This window comes from Bos grunniens, chromosome 16 (genome assembly GCF_055505025.1).
Source record: "Bos grunniens cultivar Pamir isolate PY7600 chromosome 16, Bosgru_T2T1.0, whole genome shotgun sequence".
Classification (NCBI taxonomy): domain Eukaryota; kingdom Metazoa; phylum Chordata; class Mammalia; order Artiodactyla; family Bovidae; genus Bos; species Bos grunniens.
This window is the reverse complement of record NC_141180.1, coordinates 19877857-19895442: the sequence shown is the minus strand read 5'-3', so window position 1 is coordinate 19895442 and position 17586 is coordinate 19877857. Positions and strand designations below refer to the sequence as shown.

The following is a 17586-nucleotide window of genomic DNA, read 5'->3' as shown; positions in this document are numbered from 1 at the left end:
ATTGCACAAAGTGCTTTATATATACTTGCCATTTTTTCACATAGAATGTTATACTCAAGGATTGAGTGTTAATAAGGTAAATAGCTTTCAATGCTTCATGAAGGATGTTCTTAGGTGAAATTGATAACCTTAAATACATGGCCATGAAGAATACAGACAGTCCTAGTATAGTTTGGTGCCACTGCCCTGTGATTCATCTAAAGCGTCAGTTGTTTTTCCTACCAAGGCTTTTTACACCATTGGTGCAGATATCAATATGGCGGGGAAAAGGTTGAATAAGATAGGAGAACAGCTTTAACCTCAAAGATCCCCTTGAGGAGATCTTGAGATAGCCTACCAGCCGTACTTTGAGACCTGTTGGTCTACAGGGTCCATAAATAGGAAGTAAAAATATTATTGCTCTCATATTTAAATGGTTAAATGATACGGTATATGAGAAAATGCTTTATAAACTGCAGCTGCAAAGCACTAGGTAAATATAAATTGATATCATTGCCGATAATAATTAGGAGTGAGTTACAAACGAAATTTGCCAATATTAACAACTGCATGCCACAAAAGATAGGCATCAGTGCAATTATATGGAAGATTTCATTTATAATGCATCCTTTAGTTTATCCCTTTTTATAATTAAATATTTCACATTGGAGAATAATCCATGTTAGTTTCTAAATTTAAAACTATTTTGTAAAGTGTCTTCTAATATTGTTTACCTCCCAAATGTTAGCAGTAGTAATGATAGCTCTGGTTTGTAAATTATATTCTTTCCAATTTGCATATGCCATTTCATATACTTAAATTCTACTTTTCCTCTGAGACTTCCTATCATTTTGATATTGAAGAGACATATACATACTCATACATATGTAAATACATAACTTAAAATCCATGTGTTGAATTATTTCTTTAAGAAAGTAAGTTATCAGCTCCCTTCTTTAAATTCCTCCCTCTCTTATCTAATGTTTGTAAATATTAATGTGGGCTTTAAAAGTCACTTGCTCTTGAACCTAAGAAAATAATATTTGTATGTGTCATTTTTTTTCCCAAACAGAAATGACTGGGCAACCCAAAAGTGTGTCTTCTGTCAAGACAAAGCGGTATTGGCCCTTTGCTGTGATAGCCGCTCTTCTCATTGGGGGTTTTTTGTACACTCGTCCTCCTGAAGCAGAAACCACTGCTGTTCAAGAATTCCAGAACCAGATGAAACAACTGATGAATAAGTACCAAGGTCAAGATGAGAAGCTGTGGAAAAGGAGCCAGACATTCCTGGAAAAACATCTCAATGGTTCTCAATCTCGGCCTCAGCCTGCGATTTTGCTGCTCACTGCCGCCCGAGATGCTGAAGAAGCACTCAGGTGTCTGAGCGAACAAATCGCTGATGCCTACTCCTCCTTCCGGAGTGTTCCTGCCATACGGATCGATGGGGCCAGCAAAGCTACTCGAGACAGTGATACTGTCAAAGAAGAAGTAGACCAGGAACTGAGCAATGGATTCAGAAATGGCCAGAATGCGGCTGTGGTCCACCGCTTTGAGTCACTGCCTGCAGGCTCTACTTTGATCTTCTATAAGTATTGTGACCATGAAAGTGCAGCCTTCAAAGATGTAGCCTTAGTCCTAACTGTCTTGTTGGAGGAGGAGACGCTCGGAACCAGTCTAGGCCTAAAGGAAATTGAAGAAAAAGTGAGAGATTTCCTCCAAGTCAAGTTCACCAACTCTGACACACCCAACTCCTACAAACATATGGACCCAGACAAATTGAGTGGGCTCTGGAGCCGTATTTCTCACTTAGTCCTGCCTGTACAACCTGAAAATGACCTGAAAAAAGGCATCTGCTTATAAAGGAAGACAGAAGAGAAAATTAAGTCTCAAGTGCTGAGAATTTTTTCAAACTTTAACGAGACAGCACTCAGTTCTTTTTGAAAGAACTGTTTTCTTTTTAAAGGAGGTTAGGTTCCTAGGTAAACATAGAACATCTGTATTGTTTATTCAGCCTAATTATCTGTTACCTAAGAGACTCATTTCCCACTGAGATCTGTGTTAATGGTATCTACAGACTATAAATTATATACAGTCCCATAGAGGATCTGCTTAGATTCCAGAGTGAGTCATTATTGCTGTGGTATGACCAGTGGGAGGGATTTGGCTCCTTCCTGTAAATCCTCCCCAATTTTTTAATTTGGATTTTTTTTCACAGAGTTTGTTATTAGTAAGACAGCTCCCTGAACGCAACTGTGGGCTTTCCTGTTTTGTTCTTTTTTTACATCATTTAGATGTGAATTCCTTAGTCAGCTTCTCCTTATAGGAACAAAAATAATGAAGGGCAATAATGAAGAGCCATCTGAGTGTTTGGGTGTTTCTTTCTTTTTTTCTTTAATTTTGGAGGGCAGGGAAAAGGAGACCAGGGAAAAGTTGTGGAATGGAGAAAGAAAGGGGAGGAAAAGTCTTCAAGATGAAATATTAAAATAAGTCACTGGGGGAATTCCTTGATGGTCTAGTGGGTGGAACTCCATGCTCTCACTGCCAAGGGCCTGGGTTCCATCCTTGGTTGGGGAGCTAAGATTCTGCAAGCCACCCCATGCACACTCAGAAATTTAAAAAAAAAAAGGTCACTGTCACCAGGGGTTCATCAAACATAGCTATATGAACTCCATTCTCAGTGAATTCTGTTGGGACTTTTATTTTTCTTTAAGAAATTTTTATTCCTCCCAAGGATTCTGAAGCATGTATATGATGAGGTTTAGTATATTTGCTCACTTGGCTCTTAAGAACAGGCAAATCCAGGCAGTTTATTTTGTTCATATCCTGAAAATTTTGTTCAGAAAGATAATGTCAGAAATTGGTAAACCGTTTTGTCAACCACCTGTCAGTGACTGAAGAGGGATTTGATTTTCTGAATGTCCATTTGTTGCAGTCTACGTCCTTTAATGACACTCTTGTAACAAGTATAAAGACTTACTATGCACGTGATAAATTCTATTGAGTGCCTCAAGCCAAAAAGAAAGTGAAGTTTACTGTATATGAAGGATGTTAAGATGTACTGCTGTATATAACTGTACCGTAGGGTTTCAGTTTTAACTTTGCATCTCTTAACAGCTTTCTCATCTGTCAACAGCTTTAGTTTTCTTAGAATCTTAAAATTCTGGATCAGCTTTCTTTATTTCTTTATTGTCTACAAACCTTTAAATGACAATATTGTTTTTAGAATACTAAAGCCTGTCAGTGGCTTCTTCATTTACCTTTTGAGGATCCCTAACTGATGGTAGAGTATGGTCTTATTTCTTCCCACTAGGACTACCAATATTCATAAATTTATACTCCTTATTATAATTTGTTCCCGACACTGTCAGAAGTCAGATATTCTTGATTTATAGAGGATTCTAAAACAAGAATTTTTGAAAAGGCTTATTTTATACATATATGTATTATACGGAGAAACAGATGTTTTTATTAACTGTTTCATTGACCAAAATTTTAAAATAATATTACTTATATCAGGAAAAATAATTGTAGCAGCTAATCTGTAAATGACTTTAAAAGCTATTTTAGTAATTTAAATAAATTTACTTTTTTGGTTTGTACTCTGTGTGTTGTACGTTTAATGACTCGTATACCTTTTAAAAAATTATTCCTAGGGTTTTCTTTACACTTGAACAATTTTAGTGACTTCTGCTTGGAGAAACAAAGGGCAAAGAGAAAACTGGAGCTGCTCACAAGTACGTTGGTAGAAAATACAATCACTGTGGTTTTCTGTTTCATCTGGGGATTTTGAATTATCACGAAAGTTGAATTAAAGTATTCCTCACTTGGTAAAAATCTACACCATGTTTCTCAATTTTTTCATTCTCACCTCCCTAAGGAACCTTTTTAGGTTTTTTTTTTCCCCCTAATCATCTACCCCCATGAAATTTTAATACTTCATACAGACTGTGAATCATATACATACTTTTATGCTTTATACACATGAAGAGTAAGATTTTGTTGCCCTCACTAAAAATGGGTGCTCAAGAACATCTGTATTTTAGATCATTGATGCCTGAAATACTGTTTTGTTCATGTTACCAATAATACTTTTGGAGGGGAAATTGTAATAAATCATTGGCTTGAAAATAGGAACTTGGGCCTCTAGAAATTAGGCCATTGTGACTTTGGGTGACTACATGGGCCCAGGGAAAACCACAGTACAATGCTGACCTTACAGATTTCTGTAAACATAATTTGCTTCCCGTCTTTTAATGACTCATATTACTTGTAAAAAAGTTTTCTTAATCTTTAATCTTCAAAACAAAAACTGAAAGAAAACCTGATTTTCATTCTTTTTTTTTTTTTTTCTGATTTTCATTCTATGAAGAGAATTTAGAAACTTAGAATTTCTAAGAAATTATAATTCGTAACTTAGAATTTGCATAGTTAATACCTAAACTGAAGCTGTAAAGCCAAATTTACCTCTGATCTTAGATCATCAGAAAGTGGACTTGATGTTCACAGTATGAAGAAACATTTCTCATTGACTGCAAAACAAACCAGTGGACTTTTCTACATTGTCCTTATCAAGGCCACAGAGTAAAATCTTAGGAAGATTTTTACTGACCTTAACAACCTGGGATGAAAGTGTAAGTCCTGAGTTTGGGAAACCAAACTGAGAAGTTTTCCATTGTTTGCCACTGACTTGGAAAAAGAGAAAACTCCTGCTTTAAGACTGTCTTTGGCCTAGATTCAGAGAAGTCCTGTTTGGCTTTCAGGTTCTTTTGGATGGTAGGGGAAATATAACCCATCATCTAAGGATAAACAGGAGAAACCTTTGGCAATTTGCAAATTGTTGTCTTTCTGCATACTCTTGAACACTTCAGAAATATTCATATATCTTGCCTTCTCTCTTTCTCGTCTCTGCTAATTATGCTCTGCTAATTCTTACTTTTTCTGAAGCCTTTATTTTTTTAGGCAAAAATTCACTGAAACCTTCCTTAAGTCCCTACTATGGAATACTGGTGCAGGTGCCTCTTTATGCTTTTGTTCAGCCTGTATTACTCCTGACACCACATTTAGCTCATTCCCACTACGGTATTTGTTGTCTAGTCGCTCAGTCACATCTGACTCTGCGATTCCAAGGACTGCAGCATGCCAGACTTCCCTGTCCTTCACCATCTTCTGGAGTTTGCTCAAATTCATGTACATTGAGTCGGCGATGGCATCCAACCATCTCGAACTCTGTCATCCCCTTCTGCCTTCAATCTTTCCCGCATCAAGATCTTTTCCAATGAGTTGGCTCTTCGCCAACTGGAATCAGGTGGCCAAAGTCTTGGAGCTTCAGCTTCAGCATCAGCCCTCCCAATGAATACTCAGGACTGATTTCCTTTACGATTGACTGGTTTGATCTTGCAGTCCAAGGGACTCGCAAGAGTCTTCTCCAACACCACAGTTCAAAAGCACCAATTCTTCAGTGCTCAACTTTATGGTCCAACTCTCACATCCATACATGACTACTGGAAAAACCAAAGCTTTGACTAGACAGACCTTTGTCAGCAAAGTGGGGTCTGTGCTTTTTAATACGCTGTCTAGGTTTGTCAGCTTTTCTTCCAAGGAGCAAGTATCCTTTAAATTCATGACTGCAGTCACCAACAGCAGTGATTTTGGAGCTCAAGAAAATAAAGCCTGTCATTATTTCCATTGTTTCCTCATCTATTTGTTATGAAGTAATGAGACCTGATGCCATGATCTTAGTTTTGTTTTTAGAATGTTGAGTTTTAAGCCAGTTTTTTCACACTCCTCCTTCACCTTCATCAAAAGGCTCTTTAGTTCCTCTTCACTTTCTGCCAGTAGGGTGGTGTCATCTGTGTATCTAAGGTTATTGATATTAATCCCAGAAATCTTGATTCCAGCTTGTGCTTCATCCAGCCCAGCATTCTGCATGATGTACTCTGCATATATAAATTAAATAAGCAGGGTGACAATATACAGCCTTGACGTACTCCTTTCCCAATTTGGAACCAGTCAGTTGTTCTGTGCCTGGTTCTAACTGTTGCTTCTTGACCTGCATATAGGTTTCTAAGGAGGCAGGTAAGGTGGTTTGGTATTCCTATCTCTCAGAATTTTCCAGTTTGTTGTGATCCACAGTCAAAGGCTTTACCATAGTCAATGAAGCAGAAGTGGATGTTTTTATACCTGTTTTTAAAAAAATTGCATTTACAATGAAATTAGATTTATAATATTGTGTTAATTTCTGCTCTACACTAAAGTGATTCAGTTAACTATGTATATAGTCTTTTTCATGTTATTTTTATTATGGTTTATTACAGGATATTAAATATAGTTCCCTGTAGTTATACAGTAGGACCTTGTTGTTTATCCATCCTATATATCATGGTTTTTATCTGCTAATCTCAAACTCCCAATCCTTCCCTTCCATACCATTCCTCCCCCATTGGCTGCCACAAGTCAGTTCTCTGTAAATGTGGTTCTGTAATATGGATATATTCATTTGTGTCACTTTAAATTCCACATATAAGTGATAACACGGTATTTGTATTCCTCTTTTTTTCTATACAATTTAATTTTTATTTATTTTTGGGTGTGCTGGGTCTTTGTTGCTGAGCAGGCTTTTCTCTAGTTATGGTGAGCAGGGGCTACTCTTTAGGTGCGGTGTGTGGACTTTGCATTGCAGTGGCTTCTTTTGTGGGGAGCCCAGGCTCTAGGGCTAGTAGGCTGAGTAGTTGTGGCTCCTGAACTCTAGAGCACAGACTCAGTAGTTGTGGCACATGGGCTTAGTTGCTCCACAGTATGTGGGATCTTCTGGGTCAGGAATTAAATCCACATCTCCTACACTGGCAGGTGGATTCTTTACCACTGAGCCACCAGGGAAGCCCTCTATTTCTCTTTCTGACTTACTTCACTCTGTAATTCTAGGTCTATCCTTGTTTACACTATCCTGCAAGTGGCATTATTTTGTTGGCATTATTTTGTTCTTTTTAATATATGTGTATACACACATCTTCTTTATCTGTTTAGCTGCAGATAGACACTTAGGTTGTCTCCATGTTTGGCTATTGTAAATAGCTGCTATGTACATAGGTATGCATGTATCTTTTTGAATTAAAGTTTTCTTAAAAGAGCTAGCAAGTTTCCTTACATCTTTTCATGTTGCCTAAGAGAGTATAGTCTAGATAAGAGATGGCTATTCATGTGGAGAGAAGATAGATAAGAAAAATATTTGAGAAGTAGAAATGATAAGAGTTGGTGGTTGAATGTAATATTACAGAGAAAAACACCTCATAGAGGACTCTTCAAAGTGTTGTACTACTAAAAATATCTCTTCAGTCTATTTAGCTCACCTGTCTTCTCCCCAGATACTAAGTACACAGTGCTAGACTAAATTCTTATCTCTACATATCTTTCTGTTGACTTTTAGCATTTTGTAGTAGAGATGTAATCAGGAATTACTTAATTGTTAATAAAAATCCTGTCTAATCAACAAAAGAGAAAAGGAGGGGTAAGGTGGATATTATAAGAATATAGATCTCAGACTCCAAGGTGGGAAAATATGGGAACTGTGAGGACTGTTCTACATGGAAACCTCATGGACGTTCCCTCTGCCTCTCTACTTCCTGCTTGCTGTGCCTCAGCAACTTCCCCCTTGTGACTTAAACACACCAAGAGAGTGAACCTGATTGGCTTGGTCCAGTGTATGGGGTGATCCCTGAAAAGAATGTATAATTAAACATAGCTGCCTAGGTCACCCCTTTAATAGGGTCTGTGGGCTGGGGATAGAGTTGGACAGTCTTCTGAGGTCAGGGCAAGGAATGGGCAGACACAGTTAAGGGACAACTGAATACATCCTCAAATTTATAGGCCTTCATATAATGTGATGCTATCCTTTTTCATTCATTTTGCCTTTAAAAAAAAAATCAGTGAAAGGAAATTAAAGGTAGTGGAAACAATGAAGTTTTAAAATCTGAGTCCTGGTCATGGCTCTGTCTGATAAATTTGACCTAAGCAAGTCCTTTTTGTAGCTCTGCTACAAATGTGTTCTGAATTTTTCCCATTGCTTCTGTGTAGTGTTTCCTAGGAGAAGGCAATGGCAAACCACTCCAGTACTCTTGCCTAGAAAATCCCATGGACAGAGGAGCCTGGTAGGCTGCAGTCCATGGGGTCTCGAAGAGTCGGACACGACTAAGCGACTTCACTTTCACTTTCCACTTTCATGCATTGGAAAAGGAAATGGCAACCCACTCCAGTGTTCTTGCCTGGAGAATCCCAGGGACGGGGGAGCCTGATGGGCTGCCATCTATGGGGTCACTCAGGGTCAGACACAACTAAAGCAACTTAGCAGCAGCAGTGTTTTCTATGCTGAAAAAAAGAATGGCACAGTAAAAAAAAAACTCCAGCTACTATTTTAATGTATAATGGCTATTATTAATTTGTTCTAAGTCCCTCACAAGCACACCGAGCTTTCTTTAGTTTTCAGTCTGTTTCTTGGGCATGTGAGGTAGGAAGTGACCAAGTACTCCTGATTCAAACTTGATTTTTTTAAGAGTTTGTTTTCCCACTTTTAGAGAGCACCATTCTTAGGCTAAACCCAAGAAGAGAAACACTCCTTTCTATATAGCCCATAAGAGAACATTTAAATATAGTTGTTATGTCCTTTTCTTGACAAGCAACTCTTTTTAATGTGCTCTTAATATATCAAAGTTTCAATGGACTTTCTTTTACCTTGTCTGTAATGAAGATGGAAAAGATCTATATCAAAATTTTTGTATTTGAATATATATTAAGTGTCCCTCATTCTAGTTTTTGTTAACTATTGAGTGCTTATTAATGCTCCAAACACTGTTTCAACAGCCCTATGTGTATTAACTGATTTGTCACAATAACCCTGCAAGGTGGTTCATTTCAGTTCAATTCGGCCCCTCAGTCATGTCTGACTCTGAGACCCAATGAACTGCAGCAGGCCAGGCTTCCCTGTCCATCACCAGCTCCTGGAGCTTGCTCAAACTCATGTCCATCGAGTCAGTAATGCCATCCAACGATCTCATCCTCTGTTGTCCCCGTCTCTTCCTGCCTTTAATCTTTCCCAGTTTCAGGGTCTTTTCCAATGAGTCAGGTCTTTGCATCAGGTGGCCACAGTATTGGAGCTTCAGCTTCAGCATCAGCCCTTCCAATGAATACTTAGGACTGATTTCCTTTAGGATTGACTGGTTTGATCTTGCAGTTCAAGGGATTCGCAAGAGTCTTCTCCAACACCACAGTTCAAAAGCACCAATTCTTCAGTGCTCAACTTTCTTTATAGTCCAACTCTCACATCTATACATGACCACTAGAAAAACCATAGCTTTGACTAGATGGACCTTTGTTGGCAGAGTAATGTCTCTGCTTTTTAATATGCTGTCTAGGTGGATCGTAGCTTTTCTTCCAAGGAGCAAGCATCTTTTAATTTCATGACTGCAGTCACAACCTGCAGTGATTTTGGAGCCCAAGAAGATAAAGCCTGTCACTGTTTCCATCTTTTCCCCCATTTATCTACCATGAAGTGATGGGACCGGATGCCATGATCTTCATTTTTGAAATGTTGGGTTTTAAGCCTGCTTTTTCACTCTCCTCTTTCACTTTAATCAAGAGGCTCCTCAGTTTCTCTTCGCTTTCTGCCAGTAGGGTGATGTCATCTACATATCTGAGGTTATTGATATTTCTCCTTGCAATCTTGATTCCAGCTTGTGCTTCATACAGTCCAGCATTTCACATGATATGCTCTGCAAGGTGGTACTATTACCCCAACTTTATTATCAGGAAACTGAAGCACAGAAAAGCTAAAATGACACTTAAGAATACCCAAGTTAAAAATATTAAAGCAGAGATTTGAACACAGGCAGTCCATGTTTAAGACACCTATCCTTACTACTGTGCAGAGAGTCTCTAAAACCACATATATGTTTTCCTCCAGTTTATTCAGGCTCTATACCAGTTGGAGTATTTCAACTCCAAGTATTTTTGTATTTCAAAAATACAAAGTATTTTTCCAACTTTGTAGATTTTTTTTTCTATTGAATTATAGTTGATTTACAGTATTGTGTTAGTTTCAGATGTACAGCAAAGTGATTCAGATATATATTTTTTCTGATTCTTTTCCATTATTGATTATTACAAGATACTGAATATAGTTCCCTGTGCTATACAGTAAATTTTTGTTTTTTGTCTATTTCATATATAGTGGTATGTATCCCATACTTCTCATTTATCCCGCCTCCCTTCCTTTCCCCTTTTTTAACCATGTTTGTTTTCTATATCTGTGAATCTATTTCCATTTTGTGAATAAGTTTTTGTATCCTTTTTTAGATTCCACATATAAGTGATATCAAATGATATTTGTTTTTCTCTGTATGATAATCTCCAGGTCCATCCATGTTCTGCAAATGGCAATATTTCATTCTTTTTTATGCCTGAGTAATATCCTATTATATATATGTACAACATCTTTATCCATTCCTCTGTTGTGGACATTTGGGTTGTTTCCATGTCTTGGCTATTATAAATAGTGCTGAACGTTGGACTATATGTGTCTTTTCAAATTAGAATTTTTATCTTTTCTGATATACGCCCAGTAGTGGAACTGGGGTGTCCCATGTGGTTCAGTGGTAAAGAACCACTGAACCTGGCAATGCAGGAGACCCCAGTTCAACCCCTGCATCGGGAACATCCCCTGGAGGAGGAAACGGCAACCCATTCCAGTATTCTTGCCTGGAGAATCCCATGGAAAGAGGAACTTGGCAGGCTACAGTCCATAGAGTTGCAAAGAATCAGACACACCTGCGCATGCACACACACGGTAACTACTTTTGGTTTTTAAGGAACTTCCTTCCTGTTCTCCATAGTGGCTGTACCAGTTTACCAACAGTGTGAGAGGGTTGCCTTTCCTCTACATCCTCTCCAGTGTTTATTATTTGAGACTTTTTGACGATGGCCATGCTGACTGGTGCGAGGTGATACCTCTTTGTAGTTTTCATTTACATTTTTTTTAACAATTCATGATGTTGAGCATCTTTTCATGTGCCCGTTGGCCATCTGTATGTCTTCTTTGGAGAAATGTCTATTTAGGTCTTCTGTTCATTTTTTTTTTATTGGGTTGGGTCTTTGATATTGAATTGTTTGCCAACTTTGTAGATTCTTATTTGTGATTTTCCTTTAAGCCATTTTCTTTCTTGCCTTCTTGCTCAGCTTCATGGAATCCAGTATTGCACACACCAAGGATCTAAAGAATTCTGAGTAGAGTGAGACAATCACACAGTCCTACCTGTTGACTCACATTGGTATACATTGACATCATGCTTTTTTAACTGGAAACCTGAAGTGTTGACTCACAATTCATCATTTTCGAAATAGCTGCACGCAACCGAGTTGTTAGCTGTGCCTGCATACCACAGAGCCTTTGTTTTTGCCTGCCCTCAGCCTTTGATATCAGACAGCACTTCTTGAAATTCCTAAGGAAGAGTCCATTTGCTTTAGGAGCATTGGTCATTTGGGAATTCCTTGTCAGTCCAGGGACTAGGCTTTCACTGCAGGATGAAGGGGGAGGTGGCCCAGGTTCGATTTCTGGTTGGGGAGCTAAGATCCAGCAAGACATGTGGTGTGGCAGACAAAAAAAAAATTGATAATTTCACAGAAACTCTTGGAAAAGGATGATTAAGAGCACAGACCCTACAATGCCAGTTCCATACTTTTTTCAATGAGTGACACTGGCAAATTACTTCTCTGAGCCTCAGTTTCCTCATCTCTAAAAAGGGAGAAGTAATATAGCTACTCCCTTAATGGTATTGTGAGAATTAAGTCAGTTACACATACAAAGCACTTAGAAAGTGCTGAGCACATCAAAGGGTACAACATTAGCCACTTTTATTCACCTAAATTCTTACAAAGGATTCTCCTCTTCCCCTCTGTGTGGCATCCACTGTGGCTGGCTTCTATTACTACCTCCTATGTGATCCTTATTACACAGAGTATGTGGGCTCTTTCCAGCTTACAGCTCCATCACAAACCCCAATCCGTTGCAATGTTCATTAAACAAAGGGCTTCCAGTTACCAGAATTCACCCTCCCCCCAAATCTGGGAGATTATGAAGGAGAAAGCTTTCCATCTCACACATATTATTGATAGCTCTTTCATATTTCCGTGGCTTATTCAGCTTCACTATCCTTGAATCCTTAAAGACCTTACTTTTACTCAAGCAACTGTAGTTTGTTGAGATTATTTTCCAAGTGCTGCACAGACCACTCAGTGTTAAATACAGAGATGTGCCACCTAGACCCCCTTACAAGGAAAAAACTTTTGTGCCAAATGCTGGGAGTGTGGCCAATGGACAACTTCACAGTCCGCCACTTCATGGATTGCTTCAGCTGCAGAGTCACTTTACCCAAGGTTATGCCCGGGGAGAGGGAGGGGGTGCACATCCCATGGCTAATTGAGAAAATATATATAGACTCAGCTTTCTCAGCCCAAGACAATGGAGTTTGGACTGGTCATTTGCATCCAGAGCTCCCCCATGAGCCTGGCTGAGGCTATAGCACTCTATCATAGTGTGACATCCTGCTTCCTTCCCCACCCTTCCACAGGTGTTCATTCGTACCCAGCACATTCCCTGGTAAACATGCAGCATACTAAATTTTGTTTCATAGTCTGCTTCTCAGAGACACCCCTTCCTGTGTCATGCTCTAAGCTTAGTGTAGTCCATAAATGGAGCAAATAATAGCTAATGTTTACTGAGCATTAAGTATGTGCCATACACCATGATTAGAGAAGGCAATGGCACCCCACTCCAGTACTCTTGCCTGGGAAATCCCATGGACAGAGGAGCCTGGTAGGTTACAGTCCATGGGATCCTAAAGAGTCGGACACAACTGAGCGACTTCACTTTCACTTTTCATTTTCATGCACTGGAGAAGGAAATGGCAACCCACTCCAGTGTTCTTGCCTGGAGAATCCCAGGGACGGGAGCCTGGTGGGCTGCCGTCTATGGGGTCGCACAGAGTCGGACACGACTGACGTGACTTAGCAGCAGCATACACCATGATTGACACTGTAAATACATTGGATTGGCAAAAAACTTCATTTAGTTTTTTCCATAAGCTGGCTTTAGTAACAGTTATCTTTAACTTCATTCAAAGGAATTTTGTTAGATTGCATTGTAACAATTGTCATTAAAAAAAATCTAAGTTGGTGATTTTTTTATGTAGCCATTTTAATATTGAAGATAGAAGGAAAAAGTGACATTTTCAGCATATTATGTTTTATTATTTCAAGAAAGGTAAAAACACAACTGAAATGCAAAAAAAAAAAAAAAAAAGGATTTGTGTAGTGTATGGAGAAGGTGCTGTGACTTATCAAACATGTCAAAAGTGGTTTGCAGAGTTTTATGCTGGAGAATGCTGCATGGTCAGGAAGACCAGTTGAAGTTGATATCGATCAAATCAAGACATTAAGAACAATCAGTATTATACCACTCAGGTGGAAGCTGACATATTCAAAATATCCAAATCAAGCCTTGAAAATCATTTGCACTAGCTTGGTTATGTTAATCACTTTGATGTTTGGGTTCCATGTAAGTTAAGCAGAAAAAACAACCTTCTTGACCATATTCCTGCATTTGATTCTCTACTTAAACATAACAAAAACGTTCAGTTTTTAAAAACAAATTGTGACAGTCAGTGAAAAGGGGTTATTGTACAATAACGTGGAATGGAAGAAGTCATGGGGCAAGCAAAATGAACCACGAACAACCACACCAAAGGCCGGCCTTTATCCAAAGAAGGTGGTGATGTGTATGTGGTAGGATTGGCAGGGAGTCCTCTACTATGAGCTCCTTCCAGAAAACTAAACAATTAATTCCAATAGTGCTGCTCTAAATTAGGCCAACTGAAGGCAGCAGTCCATGAAAATCAGCTGGACTTAGTCAACAGAAAACACATAATCTTTGATCAGGATAACACAAGACCGCATGTTTCTTTGACAACCAGGCAAAAATGGTTACAGCTTGGCTGGGAAATTCTGATTCATCCATGTGTTCACCAGACATCACACCTTTGGATTTCCTTTTTTTTTCTGATTCATCCACGTGTTCACCAGACATCACACCTTTGGATTTCCTTTTTTTTTTTTTTTCTTTACAAAATTCTCTTGATGGAAAAAATCTCAATTCCCTGGAAAACTGTAAAAGTCATCTGGAAATGAAATTGTCAAGTTCCTGAATAATGGCAGAAGGGGAACAAAATGGTCAATACATTGTTCTATATAGTTCTTGATGAAATGAAAAATATATCTTTTATTTTTACTTTAAAACTAAAGGAACTTTTTGGCCCACCCTATAGTATCTCATCGGAGAAGGCAATGGCACCCCACTCCAGTACTCTTGCCTGGAAAATCCCATGGATGGAGGAGCCTGGTAGGCTGCAGTCCATGGGGTCGCTAAGAGTCGGACATGACTGAGCGACTTCACTTTCACTTTTCCCTTTCATGCACTGGAGAAGGAAATGGCAACCCACTCCAGTGTTCTTGCCTGGAGAATCCCAGGGACGGGGGAGCCTGGTGGGCTGCCATCTATGGGGTCACACAGAGTCGGACATGACTGAAGTGACTTAGCATAACATAGCATAGCATAGTATCTCATTTAATTTTCATAATCCTTTGAAGTAAATAGTACTACTATCTCACTGTTATAGATGAGAAAACAAAGATACAAAGCTATATTGTTAGTTACTGGTAGAGATAAAATTTGGATGCAGATCATCTGACTCCAGAGTCTACATTTTTAACCATCATGCTACATTCTATCCCATCAAAATACCTACTTCTTAAGAAGTGAAAATGATATTAAACTATGTCTTACAAACCATGACATATAGTGGATATAAGTTAGAAAAAACATAATGCATGACCTCTAAGATTACTTCACAATCTGATGAAATTTGTACCTCTCTATAAACACAAACGGAAAAGGCAACCGCAACCCACTCCAGTACTCTTGCCTGGAAAATCCCGTGGATGGAGGAGCCTGGTAGGCTGCAGTCCATGGGGTCACTAAGAGTTGGACACGACTGAGTGACTTCACTTTCACTTTCCACTTTCATGCATTGGAGAAGGAAATGGCAACCCGCTCCAGTGTTCTTGCCTGGAGAATCCCAGGGAAGGGGAACCTGATGGGCTGCCGTCTATGGGGTCGCACAGAGTCTGACACAACTCAAGCGACATAGTAGCAGCAGCAGGATAGACATAAAACCTGGTTTTGAAAAATTCTTTTGAAACTCAATTAAGAAGAATACTTTTCTAATAACTAAGGCCTACTGTGGTTCTGATTTCCAAAATCTTAATGTAGGTTGAACTAGATGTGCACGTGTGTTCAGTTGCGTTTGACTCTTTGTGGCCCTATAGACTGTAGTCTGCCAAGTTCCCCTGTCCATGGGATTCTCTAGGGAAGAATACTGTAGTGGGTTCCCATGCCCTCCTCCAGGGGATCCCCCCAACCCAGGGATCGAGCCTGCGTCTACTGTGTCTCCTGTACTGCAGATGGATTCTTTACCCAGTGAGCTACCTGGAAAGCCTGAACTATGTGTAAGTTGAACTAAATCTCTGTCAATGCTCATTCTATAAATTTGGCAAAGGTTATGACTTCTGAAAATACTGTAAAGTCCAAAGTATTTTGCTTGATGTCACCTCTTAAAGAGTCTTTATCTCTTGTAGTGCATAATCTATCCATTGTTCAACAGATGATTCAAGCTGGGTTTGAGTGGTGTCATACTTGCCGCTTGAAACACAACACCCCAAATTTACTGGGCAAATTCCAGTAAAATCTTTCCCTTTGGAAACAGTCCCAAAGGATGAGATTTTCTGTTAACTGGTGGAATCCAAAGACCAAAGGTTTGCTTCTCTGAAACATTTTTATTAGCCTTGAATAAGCAGGTTGACAGACTCAGAGGTAATGAAATACTTTCATGTTCAGGAAATTCAGCCAACTTCCTATCTCTGTCTAAGTTTTTATTGTTACTGAATCAGCAAGTCTGCTCTTTGAATGATGTGGGTTATTCCTGAAGGAGCCCCTTTACTCTTGCCATTTTTCCTGAGATGGATGTGTGTTAGCTGGTTGGACTATAGGTTCAGCTCAGATTTAGTTCTAAGTGGCTAATCTTTTGCCCTTACAGCATATTATCTTGTTTCTCTAGAAAAGGCACACACACATCAAAATTTACAGCCATCTCAACATCTGCCTTAAATCGTTCACAGAGTGTACAGGAGGGGCTATATATCTGTGCTAAAAATTGCCTTTTATTATGAAATAAAATGCAAATAATGTAAATAAGAGAGATAAATAAAGCTCGTATAACTCTCATAGCTATAGTTGTCTCTTCTACCTAGAAAGTTGTTCAAGTACTTTCTGATTTGTTTCAAATCTTAAATGTAAGCATATGAGTTTACATAAGTGAACACACCAAACATAAAACACTTTAAATCATGGTTTCCTCAAAGCATCAACTCTCCTTAAAACAACACAAACAGCACAATGAAGTTAAAATGCATAAAAAGTATAAATAGAAATGAATGGAGCTGAAAAGCAATTGAACAGGTAAAGGTTGGAAGTAAGGTGCTGGGCTAATCAGTAATCTGGTGAAGTTCATTTCTTCAGACAGTATGAGGTCATGCCTCAGATAACAAAATACTTCTGGCGCCTTTCATCTGAGTTCTTCAAGTGCTTTGCTGACATTATCTAATAGCAAATATTATTATCCCCATTTTATAGGAGGAGAAACTAAGATACTAGGAGATTAAATAACTTGCTTAAGCATGCACAAGGAGTTGGTGATGGAACCAGAAATTTATTTCAGGAATCTAATCTGCTTTTCTGTTCATATCATTAGGTCAGCTTTCCAGATACCAAAAGACATTTATTGGTATTAGTTTGTATTAAATGTACTTTTAAAACTGTTATCTTCTGTAAACAAGTCAATGAAAATGCTTTTGTTGTCCGTCATGGTTGCTTTTTGTAGAAGTTATTTGAGAGGTGATTTAAAAATAAATTCTCCCAGGTTCAAGAGTATCCACATTAAGTTAAGGTTACTTAGTAGAACCTGTTTTTGGATATCTAATACAGAACTATAATGAGATTATGTCAGTTAATATCCAAAGTCCTAATAATTGTGTGTGTGTGTCATACATTATTTTTGGTGGGGAAGAGCGTGAACAGGAGAGATCTAGTAATTATTCCATACTTCCTAACCCTACTCAACTCAGAATTGCCCCTGAAAATTCTATAATCTCTATGGGAACATATTAGGGGAAGAGGGGTGGTTTTTGTTGTCCTTTCTCAAGATTATTATTCATTCTTTCCTTTGTCTTAATCTCCAAGTTCCTGTAAATCTTTTATAGTCTGCCTCACAAACACAAAATTTTCAATGTGTAATACTGACATTGCTTCTTCTGACAAGAATCACAAATATAAATTATTTATAATCAAAAATATAAATTTTTTTTTGCAAAGCTTTTAATTTTATTTTATTTTTAAACTTTACATAATTGTATTAGTTTTGCCAAATATCAAAATGAATCCGCCACAGGTAT

The 17586-nt window shown here is 38.5% G+C and overlaps 1 protein-coding gene across 4 annotated transcripts in view; it reads left to right on the top strand.

The window, feature by feature from the left end:
- TOR1AIP1 (torsin 1A interacting protein 1) overlaps positions 1-2093 on the top strand; it is a 43985-nt gene extending 41892 nt beyond the window's left edge. For all 4 annotated transcript variants that reach the window (XM_086343550.1, XM_086343548.1, XM_086343549.1 and 1 more), the window contains one exon: positions 1052-2093. In XM_086343550.1, the coding sequence (XP_086199676.1) occupies positions 1052-1839 (788 nt within the window). In that variant the 3' untranslated portion in view covers positions 1840-2093. The remainder of the gene's footprint in view (positions 1-1051) is intronic.
- Positions 2094-17586: the final 15493 nt, after the last annotated feature.